This window comes from Anas platyrhynchos, chromosome 1 (genome assembly GCF_047663525.1).
Source record: "Anas platyrhynchos isolate ZD024472 breed Pekin duck chromosome 1, IASCAAS_PekinDuck_T2T, whole genome shotgun sequence".
NCBI lineage: Eukaryota > Metazoa > Chordata > Aves > Anseriformes > Anatidae > Anas > Anas platyrhynchos.
Window position 1 is genome coordinate 165690343 of NC_092587.1, and position 14658 is coordinate 165705000.

The window sequence follows — 14658 nt, forward strand, 5'->3', positions numbered from 1 at the left end:
ACTATTCTAAATTAGGTCATATGGGTGATTTTTTCTAAGTAATCCTTCTTTAACAATATTTAAAGTACAATTATTTATTTCACTTGTATTTGCGTGACTGTTTTAATAACAGCCATTTAAAAGATGTTTGGAAAAAAATCTTAATGAGCAATTTATGCTGAACCATTCAAGCTGAGCAAGAAAATAAAACTAGAAAGTCCTGACAAGGACTTTTTTGATTATCCTGAAACGACAGGTAATGACATTTTTGGGATACACTAATGTTGTTGTATGAGATCAGTCCAGGAAGCTTAACAAAAATAAGGCTTCTCATCTTAACTATAATGGTAACTGTTAGGTTCCAGAACTACATTTTACATGAAGAACTCTGCTAATGAAAATCAGTATATTTTAACAGAACATTATGGTACAGTGTGAAGTTCCCCTTCCCACAATCTATGTAATCAGTCCTCTGTCCTCCTGCAAATTGCTTTCCACTTCTTGTTTTATGTATCACACTATATAAAACACCCATTAGATGTTAGGAGTGAAGTTAGGATCCTATTTCGTTTGAAATAACTTGGTAGCAGTATAATAAGCTACCAAAAACTTGTACCTGAACTGTTGAAAGCCGTGAAACCAATGCAATAATCTACAGTGATCAGGGTCAAGTCCTATGATGTAACCATGTAACATATGATGTAACCCAACATTTATTTCTCAGGCAAAGTTTTTTTAGATTATAGTAAGATTTTTGCCCAAATAAGAACTCCAATATGAAATCTGGAATTAAGTCAAGAAAAGACATGAATTATTTTCAAGTCCATGCCACTGAAATAAAATATAAGAAAAAGGATTAAACGTTAATTTGAAATAATGAAAGGAGTTCTTTCAGAATTTAGATGAAATTTGGATCTCCTCCCACACAAAGAATAAAACATTTCCGTAGAATGAACTTTCCAGCAAATAAATGAAATTAAATGTAACACACTGCTGACAGTCATTTTTTGGTTTTCTGCCTATTCTTTGATGGCAGAGATAACATATCAAGAAAATGTTATCAAAGTCCTAAAGAAAGAGATTGTGAAAATATATATCTATATGTATATCTATATAGATTACATATATCTATATATAGATATAGACATATAGATAGATATATAATTGGCTGTTTTATATACCCATAAATATGTGTATGTATGACATATGCAAAGAAAGGTAGCTATTAGAAATAATTATTAGGAAAGCTGATTATTATTAGGAATAGTTATATGAAGGGAGTTAAAAATGAATTAAGATCAATTACTGAAATAAGTTTGTAATTTGTCAAAGGACTGGGTTTAGGTATAACATCCAAAATACACATTTTGAGATGTATTTGAGCCTGAAAAGAATACTCATGCTTCATTTTCTTTTTTTTCCTTCACAGTTAGGATGTGTAGTAAAATTGTTGTGCCATAAAAATTGAAAGTTTTAAGAGCAGTCTCTTAAGGCAGGGAATAATATTTGTTGGAAGGCAGAACTCCAGGATATGATTTAGTCCCCACCAGTAATTTGTACAGTTTTTGAAAATCTTTCATGATATTGGACATCTTTCTCAAGCATTTTACTTTGAAAATAGAATTGTTTTCTGAAGATTGTATGTTTTTATGTTGTTGTGTTTTATTCACTCATTTTTCAGCATTGGAGACCACACATACTGGGCATACTTCTGGTCTTATTCTCACCCACAAAATTTTGCCTTCAGTAGAGTTGCATGGGTGTAAATTAGACTAGAACTTGGCAGGAGAATGCTTATGATTATATTTGGCAGAGGCAGCAGGCTGCAACTTTATTAACATAATTAACAGCTATAAACACACCCAACAGGCCAAAGTAATCTAGTGACAGAAGAGGGAAGGTCTTTGTAGGAAAGGATCATTCACGGTTTCTTTTGGTGTTTTGCTTCTTGTTCCCGAGTTCCTACTAAGGCTTGGAGAGCTTTCAATTGAGTTGTAATTCAAATTCATGCAGTTCCTACAAGACACCTTGAACAGACTTTGCTGACGAGTCTATAGGAACTGTCAGCAATACTGAGATTACTTCAGAACCATGATTGTTGAATTAAACTTTACTTTCTGATGTTTTGCGTTTTGAAATAAATTGTTGGACAAGATTAATTGCATGCAGGAAGAGATTTAAATGAATAGCTTTATAAAGTATTAAAGTTCTAAGTATGTCACATGGGAAAAAAGCTGTAAGGTTTAAATGAATAAATGTATTTAATGCATAAGATGCCTTGGCTAATTTTTAATTCCTTTAGTAACATATTTTATTGAAAAAACATACTTTATTCATCCATCTTAGTTATACTGCTACAGTTGTGGTAATTTAATATTCCTGCTTTTCACTAATCTTCTGGTTCAACAGAAGTAAACAATAGGTTTCATAAATTAAAAATATGCTCTTCAGAACATGCTTCTAAAGATAAAAAACAAGGCTGTAAACATTTATGACTGAAACAAACTAGATTGTTCAAATACTGCCATGATGTATCATGTATATCAATATGGCACTGATATCAGTTAGAATGCAAACAAGGTTTTAAATGATGTGCCCCTTCATTTCAGCTGGAGAATCCGCTTTACACCATCTGCCTATCAGATGGTTAGGAACCAGGACTGCGTATTAATGCCACATGTTCGATTTTCTTTCCTCTTGTAATGGTTAGATTCATATTGCTAATAGCTGTGCATGAGCACTGTCGATGAAATTTGTGTGACGATGGAGTGATGAGATATTTATAAAGCTGCCTGTCTCACTGCATAATCAGCAGGAAAAATGCCAGACATAAACAACTTATCAATTTCAGAATATTAATGACAACTACCATTGACTTTAATCCATTGAGTATTTTAGCCTGGACGCTTTTTAACTGTTCAAATAATTTTTTGTAAAAAAATAAATATCTAAAGGGATGTTGAATGTGATTCTTATTATTTCTTCCATTTCGTATGCCTTAATAGATGATTTTTCTTTTTCTCATATTGAAGATAAAATGTAATGAAAAATATACAACTTGGAAATTCTGTGGCTGTGCCCATTTCTTGTAAGAGAAAAAAGATATTAATTAATGTTTAGGTCAAAAGTTTTTTTTCAAATGACCTGTTTAAAGAAAAAAAAAAGTCCCAAGTATATATGTGAACTTTAAAGTTTAGAATTGTTAAATATACATATAGTTGCTATGTAACAGTTTATAAATCTCTTATTTATTAAATATATGACAGCCTTTTCTGGTGAGATAAGTAGGGCAACGTGTTAACAAGAAAGTTTTGTCCTCCACACTGCACCAGTGCCAGGGGCTCTGGTGAGTGGCTCAGGACCTTCCTTGCCTTCCACTTCCTTGCAAGTGCTTTGCTATATCGTGGCAGTTAAAAAGTAGAAAAAAGTAACAGTAAGGCAGAAACTGTGCTAGGTTGACATTGCTGTGAAGAACTGGATTAAGCTACAATTCTGAGGATTATCCCATACTCAGTGCCCCTCTTCTGTACTTCCTCCTGCTCTGACTCATGTTTATATGAGAGACACGTTTCAGTTACATACAGTTTAAATTAATTGCTGTATGGCAAAGTGATAATTTCAATCACTTAAGCAGTTACATGAGAGAAGGAATAAAATTTAAAGTTTAATTTCTGCTTTTAAAAAAATTTATTTTATTATCGCAAGTATTGTTTTGAAAGAATTGTATTAAACTGTATATCAGCAGTCTGCGTTTTATTTTTCCAGCCCCTATCCAAAGGGTATGGCTTTCTTTACAGAGAAGCGTTATGTGTGCTTCAGAAGAAACTATAAATGCCTACATGATTTTGCAAATTTTGCAGCAAAAGAGGGTTTTATTTTAGCAGTTCTGCAATGGTGAACAACAGTATTTTCAGATAGACAATAATATTTCCAGGGGGGCTCACAAATCCAATGGAGTATTGGTTTAATATGGGGTTTATTCTAATATTTGGTGGTGTTTAAAAACTGATCGAGAGTGCAATAACAACCAAAAGTTTGAGGTATGCTGTCATATTTATTAGTTTTATATATTGGTATTTTATTATTTTTCTAAGGGATTTTTCTTTAAAGATGCTAGTTTTAGCTTTTCAGTAGTGTGTATATATATATATATATATAAGGAAGTATAGGATATTGCATTGTTTAATGAACACAGGATACAAACCAATGTTCAGAGGTGCACTATCCTTTTCTCTTTGGCCTAATTTAAGGACTGTAACCAAATTTGTGTAATGTATAACTTCATATCCTTCCTCTAAGATAAAAATATCATTGGAAACAATCCATGTTATTGTCAGTACCTTCTTAAGACAAGTATGTGCACATTTTGTAATAGTGGCAGAAGCTAAAATAAAATAAAACCCTCGAGTTTATCCACCTTCTGATTTGATTTTTTTTCCTTTTGGTACTTCTTCCTGAATTGGAAGTTTCCTAAATAATATTGATCTGCCCACGCAGAATGTAATTATCCCATACTTGGTAATTCTCATTGCATGTAAAGGTGCTGGAAGTCTTTGTGAGGCAAGTAGAGAGGCTGGAGTTGTTTGCTAAGCTTTATACAGTCAAGCAGAGAAATAAGGGAAACCAACCTTGAAGCAAGACATAATATATGAAAAAGCACCCCTTATGCCACCTTTTTGCTTTCCATGTGATGATGGAGATTCCTGAAGTCCATTCACCTTCAGCTTTCTCACCAGTGGGTTATCTTCTGTTGCTAGCTGAAAACATGGTAATACTGAACTCGTTTTCCATTTAAGAAGGTAAAAGAGACAATAAGAAACCCATGGAAGCAATGCTGGTAGCAGTATTTACCTCAGCAGCCTGGGATTCTTTACTTATTTGGTATTCCCTGATAAATTGTGCTCTTCCTATGCTGGGCAGCAGCCTAGGCCCACTAGAATAGTAAGTCATGGAGTTAATTCCTCTTGAGATCTGTAAGACACTTCACACCTCTCAGGATAGCTGAAAATCAGACAAGCAGACACCTTTAAACTAATTACACAGATCTTTCAAGCTGTCTCCCCTGTCAGGGCAAGAATCTTGGTTCAAAAGTATTGAGGGTCTGCTACTCATGCGATATCACAGATTGAGGGCTTAGATTGGTAGTTTTATTGCATAAAACTTATGTATTTTACTGCTTTCTCCTTCATTTCTTGGGTTTAATTTTCTTTAATTTCCATCTCTACCTCCTGTTTTAATCATGTGAGACAAGCAGAAAGTAGCGGAGGTCTTTTTCTGGGTAGCTCTTGAGGAGTTTTGACATTGGCTTCTTTTCATCATCACCCAAGCTGGAGCAAAACAAAAGGAATGGACAGCAGTGCTGCCTGGGGATAGCGGAAAAAATATTCCTCCTTAAGGAGGAAGGCAAAAATTTATGACATTGAGTAAAGACTGTATCTAATTTTGAGTTTTGAAGGCATTACTAGAGTATTTCTCGTAACTGCTTTTGACAGAGAAAACTTTCCTCATTTTTGTAAAATATTCCTGTATATGTCTGAATGGCCGAAATGTGGTTTGGTAGGACAAGGACTGAAGGTGCCTGAAGGTGCCTTCGTCTTTGGTATTTAATGGATCCCCTTCTCATTGCTAAATTCTGTAGTGCCTTATAGTTTTGGGAAAGCAAAATAAGTATGTTATCAATGTTCTGCATAGCTACCTTTTCTTCTAGAAATGATTCCTATGGGGGCTCACATCTCCTAGATATTATATATGAAATTAGAACTAAATGTCTGAGTTCTTTAGTCTGTTATTCATAAACAAAAATTATGGATTTGTTTTTTAATTTATTTTATTTAGCATGACAAAAACATTTTACATTTAAAAGATTTTTTCAAAGTACAGTTGCATGCATGTTCACCTTTTCTTATTCAGATGCTTCAGATCATTTACAAACAAAATCTGGTTTCTGAAAGCACGTATTTGTAGCTACAGCTAGTTATGACTATTATAATTGCAGTTACTGGATACCAAGCTAAGATTTAGGTGGACGTGGGATGTTTAGAAGTAACTATTTATATAGGATGTGAAATATTTTATTTGAAAAAATTGATAGCCCTCAAATGAAACAAGAAGAAAACTACTCTGCAGTGTTCTCTGTTCGTAGTAAGCATGAAGGAAGAGTAACAGTCTTAGTCCCTACAATAATGAAGAATCATAGAATAATGTATATTAAATTTTATTCATACTTTGCAGGCCTGACAGCAGCAGCTGCAGCAGCAGCAGCTGCCACCAATGCTGCCATAGCAGAAGCAATGAAAGTGAAAAAAATTAAATTGGAAGCTATGTCCAACTATCATGCAAATAACAACCAGCATGGAGCAGACTCTGAAAATGGAGATCTGAATTCAAGTGTTGGTAAGTCTCAGACACATCGTTATACAAAGTCCATAACACTCTGATGGTGTTTTATTAAAATGGTGATTCTTCTAGACTTCCTTCTGAAGTTTTTGATTTGGTGTAAAATGTTGCATATTCTTTTTTCCTTTTCTTAATGTTTTTAGTTTAGTTTTGTTTTTATACCAGCATTAAGCGTTGTTGTTACTATTACAAAAAAGTATTATTCCCTTTGCAGGTTACTTTTGCAGACTCTAGTTAATATTTTCCATGAAAGAAAGTGGTTTGATTGCTTAGAGTTCATTTTTCAAAGTACAGGTGGGGTGACAGATGATGGTGTCAAAGTGAAATTTAACAATGTCTCTTGCTCAGTGTGCTGGGTATCGACTTTAGGTAATTCAGAACACAAGCTTGAAAGGAAAATATTTCATACTTTCATGTGCCCTGTGACAAAAGGAAAACATACATACACAATAAATTATTGCCATGCTCTGCAGTTTCTATCATATTTTATTTTAATAAACACATTCTTAAAATGTAGTTAGCAGATTTTTCCATTTCTTAAGCAACCATCAGCAACTCATGTTCTTTCTCAAACAGAATTGTTTTGGTATACTTTATTCATTTGTTTGGACGATTTGTTTTGCTAAAGCATACTTCAAAGCTAGAGTAACTTTTTGTTGTTGTTGATTAAATCTTTAATCATCTGTGTGTGTCTGCTGTAAAATGTTTTGTTATGCCATTTCATTGTATTGGTTTCTTTTATCATGTTGAGACAGTATGAACTCAGCAACAGAAATTCAATGACAAAGAGGTATGTTCAGAAAACTGCAGACAAAATTGGTGTTTGTTGGAATAAAATGGCATAAGATAGGGATTCTTTGTTTTTATTTTGGGCTCTTTTGTTTATTTATTTATGATTTTTCATATTGTAAATATATTTGAAATGAGTCTTAAATAGTTATGTTATAGCCTTAACATAAATAAATATGTTTGTGAACCAGAGTTCTATACAATCTGGGAGCATTCGTAGGCTGTTATTTATAAGTAATGTGGACTACAGTTCAAAGAACCAGTTCACCTAGATACATTATTTTAAATAACAGCAATATGCATGCATAAGGTGACAATCTGTTTTTGTTTGTTTGTTTGTTTGTCTTAAAAGCTTTTAAAAACATGCTCTTGTAAAGAAAACTATCTTAAATTATTATGATAGTACTTGAATACCAACACGTGCATTCTGTAGAATATTAGTGGAAAAATTGTGAGGACAACAGTGGGTAAAGAGGAGGTATCTTTGAAACCTGAGTGGAAGAGATGATAGGAGCAAGTATAATGGAAGGACAAGGTGCTTGTCCTTCCCTAAGATGCTGAAAAAAAGAGTAAAGTATTAAAGTGTAAATACAAAGAAAAAAAGTATAAATGAAAAAAAAAAAAAGTAAATACCAAGTATTGGGGTAAGGAGTCTGAACTCAAAGCTAATTTAGGTGCATGCATAGTGCATGCATTATGTGAAACAAAGTGTTCGCATATTGAATTAGAGAACTAATATTCTTCTTGGCTGTTCAGACAAACTACTTGTACATGTATGGAAATGGAAAAGTTAACAAATAATCAACATGTAGACCACATGAAGTATTTGCAGGATTTGTGGGAGGAATAGCTGAATTTCATCTGAAATCCATCTTAAAATAATTGTTTGAGACAAAATTTATATGGTTAATCTGCTCATAAACTGTTTACTCATTTTACTTGATTGAGAAGTTATATTCAAGCTTTTTTAGTAGGTTAAAGTAACATTATTTATCGCCAAAATCTCCTCTCAGCAACTTAACTTAATTGTTAACTTCAGTTATTTTCCCAGTTTAAATGAATGAAGAATTGAGTTCATTTTGTTCAGAAAAAAAAATAATGGTCTCAGTTGTTTTCATTCTATCAGAAATGTCTCTGGAAATACAGTCTTCTTGTTTGTGCACAGCTTTGAATTATATTTTTCCTATGGAAGTTTTCTCAAAAATTACTTTCATTTATTTGTTTCTTTTATAGTGGGCCCTATCTAGTGTCCAGTGTCATTTATGCCTATGGAATCAAAGAATTGGTTACCAGTGTATATATACTAGTGTATTATACCAGTGTATTATTAGATTCACTAAGAATTAACTCTATTTGTCAATTGCATTGCTGAAAACCAGTATATTGTATTATCCTGACAAGAAGCATATTTCAAAAGTGTTGTTTGGTAGTAGGTATGCGTGTGTTTTCTTGTTGTTGTTTCGAGGGTTTTTTTATTATTATTTGTTTGGTTTTGTTTGTTTTGAGGGGTTGTTTTTCTTTTTTTCCCCAAATGTTTATGTTTTTTCAAATAAATATTATTAAGACCATATATCATTAACAATACAACCTATGGCTTGTTAAGCGTGAATTTGAAACATTAAAATTATGAATGTTGACAGGAGGAAGGGATAAAACAGAACAAAATAATCTGATTTTTGTTATATTTTATATTATGTTATATGTCTAACCAAACTGGAGAAAAACAAACAAAAAACAGTCTAAAAACTTTATCTAAATGTTAGCCCACATGTTACAGGTGTATGGTAATGTACATGGGTTGAGCGTACCTTGTTCTTGGGCTTTTCTAATGTGTGTGAAGGAAGAAAAATAAAATATGAACTCCTTATATTGTCAGGTTTACTTCTGAATTGTCTTGCTTTTTGGTTTTAATCAGATGCTTAATGTGACTTACAGAAGTCATTTATGTAGATGAACATTGTATAATTATACAGAGCACTACACAAATTTATTAACTTGGTCCTTTGAAGCAATGGCCAAAAGGTTAGTGAGTGAAGGGAGTTGAAGGAAGTCAATGACACTAATAAGTAATTATTTTATATCTCTCAGTTTTGCATGGTAACCTTGAGCTTTCATCCTCCCACCAGCATTATTATTTCAGAAGGAGAAAAGAGAAAAAAAAGAAAGAAAGAAAGAAAGAAAGAAAGAAAGAAAGAAAGAAAGAAAGAAAGAAAGAAAGAAAGAAAGAAAGAAAGAAAGAAAGAAAGAAAGAAAGAAAGAAAGAAAGAAAGAAAGAAAGAAAGAAAGAAAGAAAGGAAGGAAGGAAGGAAGGAAGGAAGAAAGGAAGGAAGGAAAAGAAAAGAGAAAAAATAAATTACAGAGGAATTGGAATGAGGTATTAGCACACTGAGTAGAATATATGGCTGCAACGCCTTTCTCCCCCATCCACAATCAATTGGATTCTTTTAGTTTAATATTTACTTGCTAAGATGAGATGCTAGTCTGCATGGTGATAAACAGTCTGCTACTGGCATCTGAAGGTGACCTGTCAGTTCATATGGACAAATCTCCTGCTTACTGAAATGTACAAAATAAATCATTAAAGCAGGCAGGTGCTCATTCCCAGATTTAAATCACCATAGATTTATGATTTGAATTAATGCTTCATTTGGTCATAGAAATAGATGCTGAGACAAATGATATGCAGTGGTTGGGGCTTCCATACTGTAGCCATCCTAATATTGATTACTGCGATGTCTTTGCAATCTCTTGTTTATATCAAGTACTGTCTTGTGACAGCTTGGCTGATATGAGCTACATTGCAGATAAGAAGGAAAAATGTCCTAGGTTCTATTTTTTTTTTTTTTAGTGGCAATTCTATATACAACATGCAGGATAGATAAATTACTGTTTTCTCATTTAAAAAAAATGAATTCCATATGGCAGCAAACAAAATGCATTGTCTCTAAGATCATGCCATATTTTTATTTTTGTTTTAATTGCAGAGTTAAAAGAAATAAAGTGAGAAGGTCAAACATTAAATTTAATTGAAGAGGTTCTGCTCTTTGTCATATCAACATCTTATGATGTTATTAGGATCAGTCACATATTTACTACCTGATACTCTGAAGTTATGGATAGGTAGATCACCTCAATTATTTCACTGCTTTTAAGTACTTACTACCTTGCTATCATACTTCATTAATCTGCAGCAACAAATGATAGAAGCCTTTAAAAATGTTTAAAGATATTTCTGTGAGCTAGGCTTTGCTATCTATAACTTGGTGGGAAGTAAAGAACAGTCCATATACTTTTGCTTCCTAAACATTTTATATAATGAATAAACTATGAATACAGTTTAGAGAATACTCAAAGGATTTGTAAAGACCTTTGCCACTTGCTGAAATCTGACTCATAAAACTTGTAAACAACTATCAACAATAGTAAATTACTTGCTTAGTAGGAAATGAGTTCATATCTATTCAAAATGTGATCTCAAAACAGATGTCCCAAGAAAATGTCATTGTTTAAATTACATTCATACAAAAAAAAAATGCTATTATTTCTTCAAGGAAGTGAAGCAATCATGAAGACTTTGGTGTTCTTGGTTTCTAAACACAGTTAGGAAGTGCAAGGCAATATTTTACACTTGGCTAGCATGTTAATCCATAAACAACCACAAAATGTGTTGAAAATTAAGAAGTTTTATTGACATGTTGGGTTTTCTATTCATCCACATTACTTGTACTGTATAAAATTATGAGACAAATTTAAGATTTCCTGCGTTGTGTTGTTCAAAAATAATGACGGTTGCTTGCATTTTTTTTTTTTAATCCAGAATCAGAGATAAAATGATTTAGGTTAAATTATTTTTCTCTAGCGACCTTGCCCAATAATAGAACAGTACAACATGTAGTCATTTCCTTTTTCTAAACACACGTGTCTATTTTGGAGGAAAGAATTACTTTTATGGTTTCAGGAAAAAGTCTTGGAGACCTTGAAAAAGCAAATAAAAGGAAACAGAGAATGCAGGCCACTGAGCACAGCTCTGCAGTTGCACATCTGATTCTCTGCCTTGGCAATGTTAATGAACCTCAAATCCTCCCTATAATTAGATGAGGGAATTGCTTATATTTTCAAACAGATGATGCTGCTATAATGAAACGATTGACAGGGAACTTAAGAGTGTCTACAGTAGTCATTTGGTTTCTGTATTCCCCCCGCCCCTTCCACCCCTCCCCCCCCCCTCTTTTTTTTTTTTAAATGTAAGAAGAAGATTGGCTGTAGATACAGGTCCTGGGAGAGGTAGTAATTTACACAGAATGCTATGACAGGTGTCTTTCTATAGCACAGAAATAAAATGGAAGAGAGAGGAATAATGGACAGGTACAGCAATTTTTGGGGAGGGGGTGTCCTGGGTTCTTTAAAAGGGGCCGAGACTCAAGAGATGAATCCGGATTGAGTGCACAGCTGTAACTGCTGATGAGCTAATTGCTCCTTATCTCTCAGTCCCATTCATCTTCATTTTTTACCAATTACTGAGAATTATCTGTGTTCTCAGTTGGATATGAGAGTTAATCCTTTTTGGTTAAGCTGGCAGTACTGTGAACAGATTCCAAATCATAGGGTGAAAAAGCCAGAGCAAGCTTGTTCTAAAACTCTCTCCAGTTCAATGACAGTATCACTAGTTCATAAAAAATTTTCTATTGTTTAACAGATTGAACACTGATTTTATTTTGTTTTTATACTTTTTTTTGTTGTTTTTATACAGTGCATTTATTAATGTATTTTTTCTGTTAGCATAAACTGATCATGTATTCACATCCACTAGTTGGATGGATGTGCTCCTTTTCTAAAAATCCTCTGTTGAAAACAATGAAAATAAACTTCAGACTGCAAATATGATTTCCAGTATTACAGTGTTTAGTATACGACATAGTTCATTTAAAGACAAGACTATAGTTGTAACTGACAACATGGGATATAAGACAAATGCTCGTCAGTAACATTTATCTACTTCTGTAAAGTTTGAGATCTTTGGATTAAAAGCATTGTCTAGGTGCTAGCCAAGGAATAATTATACAGCCTTAAGGACAAATATGGTCTGTTGAACACATTGCATTTCAAGCTAAAGGAATGTCTTCATAAAACTGGGAAAAACAGATCTTTAGCTATAGTCAAGTCACTAAACTCTGTTTTGGAATTTTACTTGTCTTCATAATACCATGGGAAAAAGTCTTGAATTTCATGGCTAAAATATAATGCTGGTCTGGCAAGTGAGAATGTAAATGGAGTTCATAATTTTGCAGGATCTGCTTCCCTAGCCTTTAATTGTGATTGTTAAATTTGCTAAACAAGGCAATGAATTGGATGTTATGATCTGAACACCAGTTAGTAAATTAACAGAATTATTAGCAAAGATTCAACATTTCCTGTTGAACAGTCAGACATGTTTTAATGATGAGTCTCTCATCTAGATTAAATTTTCACTGTGGGATTCATTTAAACAAATGTATACATTTGCATATTAGTCACCTTAGATTCCCTTTAGACTCAACAGACAAAAATAAGTAGTTGTAGGGGTGATCCATCTCATCCTAAAGTAGATGGCAAACATGAGATCAGATAAACTAAACTGTACATTAAAAGTGCTTAGTCTTGCATCTACTGTAGTTACGTAAAGAATGAATGAATCACACAATGCTTAAGTGATTAAGGTATTTTGGAATAAGATTTGAGTGAGTTAACAGGTCCTTTGCAAGACAGTGGTATAGTAATGACAAAATAGGACCTAAGAGAAGGCAAAATGAAAAAGAAAAAAACCCTAGTCATCAGAAATCTCAGGTGAATTTAGGTATTCACAGAAAAAAACTATTTAGAAATATACTCTCAAGTTTGTTCTGATTGTACAAGCATATCGCTTCTAAAAAGAGTGATTTTTATCTATGCAAGACATACTGGGAGAATAGACTTCTAAAACCACAGAAGAAAAAGCTTATTGCATGACATTTGTGCTTTGGGTCTGCTATGAAGCTGTATGAAGTTCATGGAAAAATCTAAATGATTCAGTCTATCTTGTCAGTAAGGATAAAAAAAAAAAAAAAAAAAAAAAAACTATTTATGGTGCTCAATCACATTTACTTTATTTCCTGTTCCATGAAAGATAATCCTAATTGGATAAATAGTTGGATATATATATATATTTTTAATAAACATGCTTTATTCGGAAAACTTGAAACTTTTTAATTATTAACCCAATTTCAAAAACTAATGTCTGTTCTGGAATATGTGACAAATTAACATATCTCTTGAATTATTATTGAATTGAATTATCATGAAAGTATGTATCTTTCCTGTGTTATAAACATCTAAGTATTTTACATCATACAGCAAAAATATTTTAATTAACATCTCTAACATGAATTATCATAAAAGTATTAATCCTTCTTATAGACATGAAAATATGCTACATTATACAGCAAAAATATTTTCTATATAAATAGATATACATTGAAGAAATATATAATTATTGTATTCATTCACACATAGCACAAAGTACCAAAATAGGCTTCCTGCATGTTTTTAATAAAATCTGGGGAATTAAAGATGTGTGTCCTTTCTTACAGCGGTGTGTTGTAATGACATGAACTACTTAGTATCTCATGTTGCGCTTAATGGTAATTTGATAAAGATAAGTCCTGGAGAGTTTTGTTTAATCAGGAACAAAAAAAAAAGTCCCCTTTCTAGAAACGGAAGCTGTATTTCCACACATACAATGCATACCTTTGTGGAGGTACCTACTGTGGTGTCTATGTTCAAGGGAGTGTTGAGTTTTCTGGAGTATCTTCTGGTAATGGGGAAAGGCAACCTCCAAAGTGTCTAAGTCAGGCATCTACTGTAAGAAATTTTCTTAAGTGGTGTATGTAGAAAATTGCATACTGTGACAGTTTATAAAAACACAGCTTTATAGACCTTTTCTAATCATTGATGTCAGCTGTATCTATATATAGATACAGAACCCTTGTCTCAAGGTTTGCCTTCAAGTGTTGGGGCTTTGTCTTTTTGCAGTCGGGAAATACATTAACATATCTGTGTGACAAAGCAGATAACTGTAAGCTATGTTGCTGCAAAAATCACAATGTAAAATAACTACATATTTTATATAAAATAAATTAATATGTACAGAAGAGGGAGGGGACAAGCAAACAAGGGAAGGATGCAGGCCTGTGAAGAAGTAGGCAGTTTATCCTAAAGGTTAGAATTTCTTCTTGCTTCTTTAAGCTCATTGTATGAGAATGCAGCTAAGGAACTGAGCATGTTCTTAAGTTAAATCGTTCAGTTATAGGCATCACATTTTTCATTTGCAGCCTGATCTTGACTGCCAGTTCAGTTTGTGTCTGAATACTCAAATACTAGAACCACAGGAATATTTACTCCTCTAGAACTCCTAGTTTTTTGTTTTGTTTTGTTTTGTTTTTTACCATTTTTTTTTCCTTTTCATATTTCATGTTTCCT

At 32.9% G+C, this 14658-nt stretch overlaps 1 protein-coding gene across 10 annotated transcripts in view; it reads left to right on the forward strand.

Moving 5' to 3' along the window:
• The window catches only part of DACH1 (dachshund family transcription factor 1), a 368016-nt gene that overhangs the window by 181921 nt on the left and 171437 nt on the right, over positions 1-14658 (forward strand). For 9 of the 10 annotated variants that reach the window (XM_072032503.1, XM_038187143.2, XM_072032504.1 and 6 more), the window contains exon 3: positions 6211-6372. The exons of the other annotated variant lie outside the window; for it this stretch is intronic. In XM_072032503.1, the coding sequence (XP_071888604.1) occupies positions 6211-6372 (162 nt within the window). The remainder of the gene's footprint in view (positions 1-6210; positions 6373-14658) is intronic. 10 annotated transcript variants of the gene reach the window in all.